General features: G+C 33.6%; 1 protein-coding gene across 1 annotated transcript; it reads right to left on the bottom strand.

Annotated features, from left to right (window-relative positions):
• Positions 1–870: 870 nt before the first annotated feature.
• On the bottom strand, positions 871–2052 carry LOC108762315 (uncharacterized). Its single transcript, XM_018509259.1, has one exon. The coding sequence runs from the start codon at positions 2050–2052 to the stop codon at positions 871–873; it is 1182 nt and encodes a 393-aa protein (XP_018364761.1).
• Positions 2053–3061: the final 1009 nt, after the last annotated feature.

Genomic DNA, 3061 nt, shown 5'->3' with positions numbered 1-3061 from the left:
GAATTTCTATAGGTAAAATGGAAACAAACAAAAACAAAGTTACGATCAGAGGTTTTAAGAAAAAAGGCACGCAGATTCGAACATTAATTGGACTTACATGTCGCAGGTTAATAAATTATTTCCTATCTTCTTCCAAGAATCAGGGTGACGTGTGTCTCAAAAAGAACCGCCACTGATTGACGAAACACTGCACCAATAAATTAATCACTAAATACAGAAACAAATTGATAATGAAATAAAAATAAAAAAATACTAATAAATTATGTGAAAATAAACTGCTTACGTGAGGAAAATCTTTCGAGACAAACTCAACCGTTCGGAGAATCGGTTGGTAATGAGATTTCAGTCAAACAGAAAACAATATCTCTCCAAAACACACGTCAACCAATGACAACGTTGTGCTTATATATACGAAGGTAAATTTGAACGCTTCAAATCTGATCAAAAGTAAGACGAAACCTCGTAACAAGTATAATAATTAAAAACTATCAGGACGATATTAAAAGGTATTATAAGATAAATAAAAACTAATTAATAAGTAATAAAAAAGTAAAAAACATAGGGAAAAAGAAAAGAGAAAAAAGAAAAAAGAAAAAGGAGAGAAAAAAAAACAGAGAAAAAAATTTTTTGTTATTATTTAAAAATATGTCTTAATAGTCAAGTTTGTAATGTCAATGACATAAAACAGTAAGATTAAAAATTAAATTAGAATAATATCTGGGTCAGTAGAATAAAAAGTCTGTGATAAATTAACATAAATTAAGTACACGCACTCAAATTTGAAACTCTCAAGGAAACCTTCATACATTAACAAAAAATAATAAAAAACCTAAGCTTATTATAACAAAGAGAGAGTAATGTGAAGAAGCGTTACGAAACTGAAAAGAGACTCTCATATAACGGATCAAGTTTTAATGTGTTATTCTGTAGGTTAAGACCTTTTTTTTGCCTCTTGATATGGATCATTTCAGATAACAATCTCTTATTCCAAAACATCTCTTTATCCAAAATTTTTACGTTATCCCAATCAAAATCATGGGAGGTCTGTAACCTATGATCGGTAATAACTGACGATTGAGACGTATTTCTGTTAATGTGGTTCTTGTGTTCTGACATCCGTACACCGACACATCTACCAGTCTGGCCTACATAAGAGGCATCACAGTCTCTACAGTCAAGTCTATAAACTACTTCAGCTTGTGATGTGGTCGGTAATTTATCTTTTTGCACTCTAATGAATGCATTCAATTTCTGAATACCCCTGTATGCCAACTTCAATCCCGGAATACCCCTTATGAAATTTTTTATCTTGTCCGTTATGGATGGGATGTATGGAATAGTAAAATATCTCCTATCTTCAGATGAAAGGACCGGGTCCGTGGATGTGTTACGATTGTTTAGTTGTTGAAATTTTTTCTGCAGTCTTTTTTTAATGGTGGAAAAGATTAATCTAAGCGGGTAACCATTCTTTAACAAAATAGAGATAATTTTATTGAAATTTTCCCTGTGGAATCTTGGATGGGAAAGTAAAATCACCTTATCTATCAGACCCAAAATGGTACCCACTTTTTGAGAGATAGGATGGCAGGAATAAAAGTTTAAAAAACGGCCCGAAAAAGTTGTTTTTCTATACCAATCCGTAATAATATGTCTGCCTTCTTTTATTAACGTGACGTCCAGAAAATTGATGGTGTCTCCTCCCTCTTCCATTGTGAATTTTAAACGTGGATGGTAATCATTAAATGTGTCTAAAATTTCACTGTAATCAGATGATTCAGTGATCAATAGAATGTCATCCACATATCTTACATAGAATGTCGGTGTTGTTGCTAGTTTTCTTATTGAGATGGATTCTAACTCTTGCATAACGATGTCTGCAACAATGGGAGAGAGCGGAGACCCCATAGGTACGCCAAAAGTCTGTTTGTAGAACTTGTCATTAAAGGTAAAATATGAAGAGCTGAGAACCAACTTTAAGGCCTTAAAAAATTCTGATTTAGGAAGCTCTGTATTACGTTCAATATAACACCACTTCGTCGAGAGAATGTCCATAGCAAGCTCTACAGGAACGTTCGTGAAGAGAGAAACCACATCAAGAGACAGCAAAACAGACTCGTCGGGAATTGTCAGAGAACAGAGTACGTCAGTCAGATGGAAACTGTTGATAATACAACTTTTTGCACGTGGAAGGTTGTCATGTAAAATTCTATGCAAAAAAGAAGCCAAGTTATGAAGTGGGCTACCGGTAGATGAAATAATGACCCGTAATGGGTACCCCACTTTGTGTATCTTTTTTAGTCCATAAGCACGTGGTAAAATTTTATTAGATGAATATAAAAATTTATACCTGTGTGGAATCCGAGATCAAATCGCGACGCTTCCAACATCTTAATAGAGACAAAAGATCAGATATAATCGCATTGGCCGGATTACGTTTAAGTATAGAATATGTTTGAGCATCAGAGAACAACAATTCCATGTTCCTAATATAGTCAAATTTATCTAGCGCCACGACAACATTGCCTTTATCTGCGGTAATAAATATAATATGTGGATTATTTTTACAAAAAGTTTTTGTTGTTGAGTGAAGTGCAATAATCGTTTTTTCAATATCCGTGTGAGTGGTATTATTCATATTTTTCAAAAGTGGGAATATTTTGTTTCTAAATTTAATGTTAGGTATCTTGCATCTGAAAAAATTGTGTTCGAGATCCTTTATAAATTCAATCCTAGCGTTATCTACGTTAAGATTCGGTAAACAAAACCCTTGGCCTAGTTGTAACAATGCTTGCACTTCAGGGGGAATGTGTGTGGCACTGAGATTCTTAAACCATTCGTTGTTAATTTTAAGAAAATCATAATTCATATTTAAAAAATCTGCAACAGATAACTTGATTCCAAAAGTGTCTCGAATAAAGTTCGTGTTGTTGGGTTTATGGAATAGATATTGGAAACAAGAATCACTATTGGTGGACTCGAGAATAGAATTATTGCTCGAAGATATGGTGCCCTTATTTCTCACGCAATAATACTCTACATCCGGCATGCTTCTCAATATTTT

Source organism: Trachymyrmex cornetzi, unplaced genomic scaffold, assembly GCF_001594075.2.
Source record: "Trachymyrmex cornetzi isolate Tcor2-1 unplaced genomic scaffold, Tcor1.1 scaffold294, whole genome shotgun sequence".
In the NCBI taxonomy this organism is placed as follows: Eukaryota; Metazoa; Arthropoda; class Insecta; order Hymenoptera; family Formicidae; genus Trachymyrmex; species Trachymyrmex cornetzi.
Note: the sequence above shows the minus strand (reverse complement) of the source record. Positions and strands in the feature narration are given on the sequence as shown.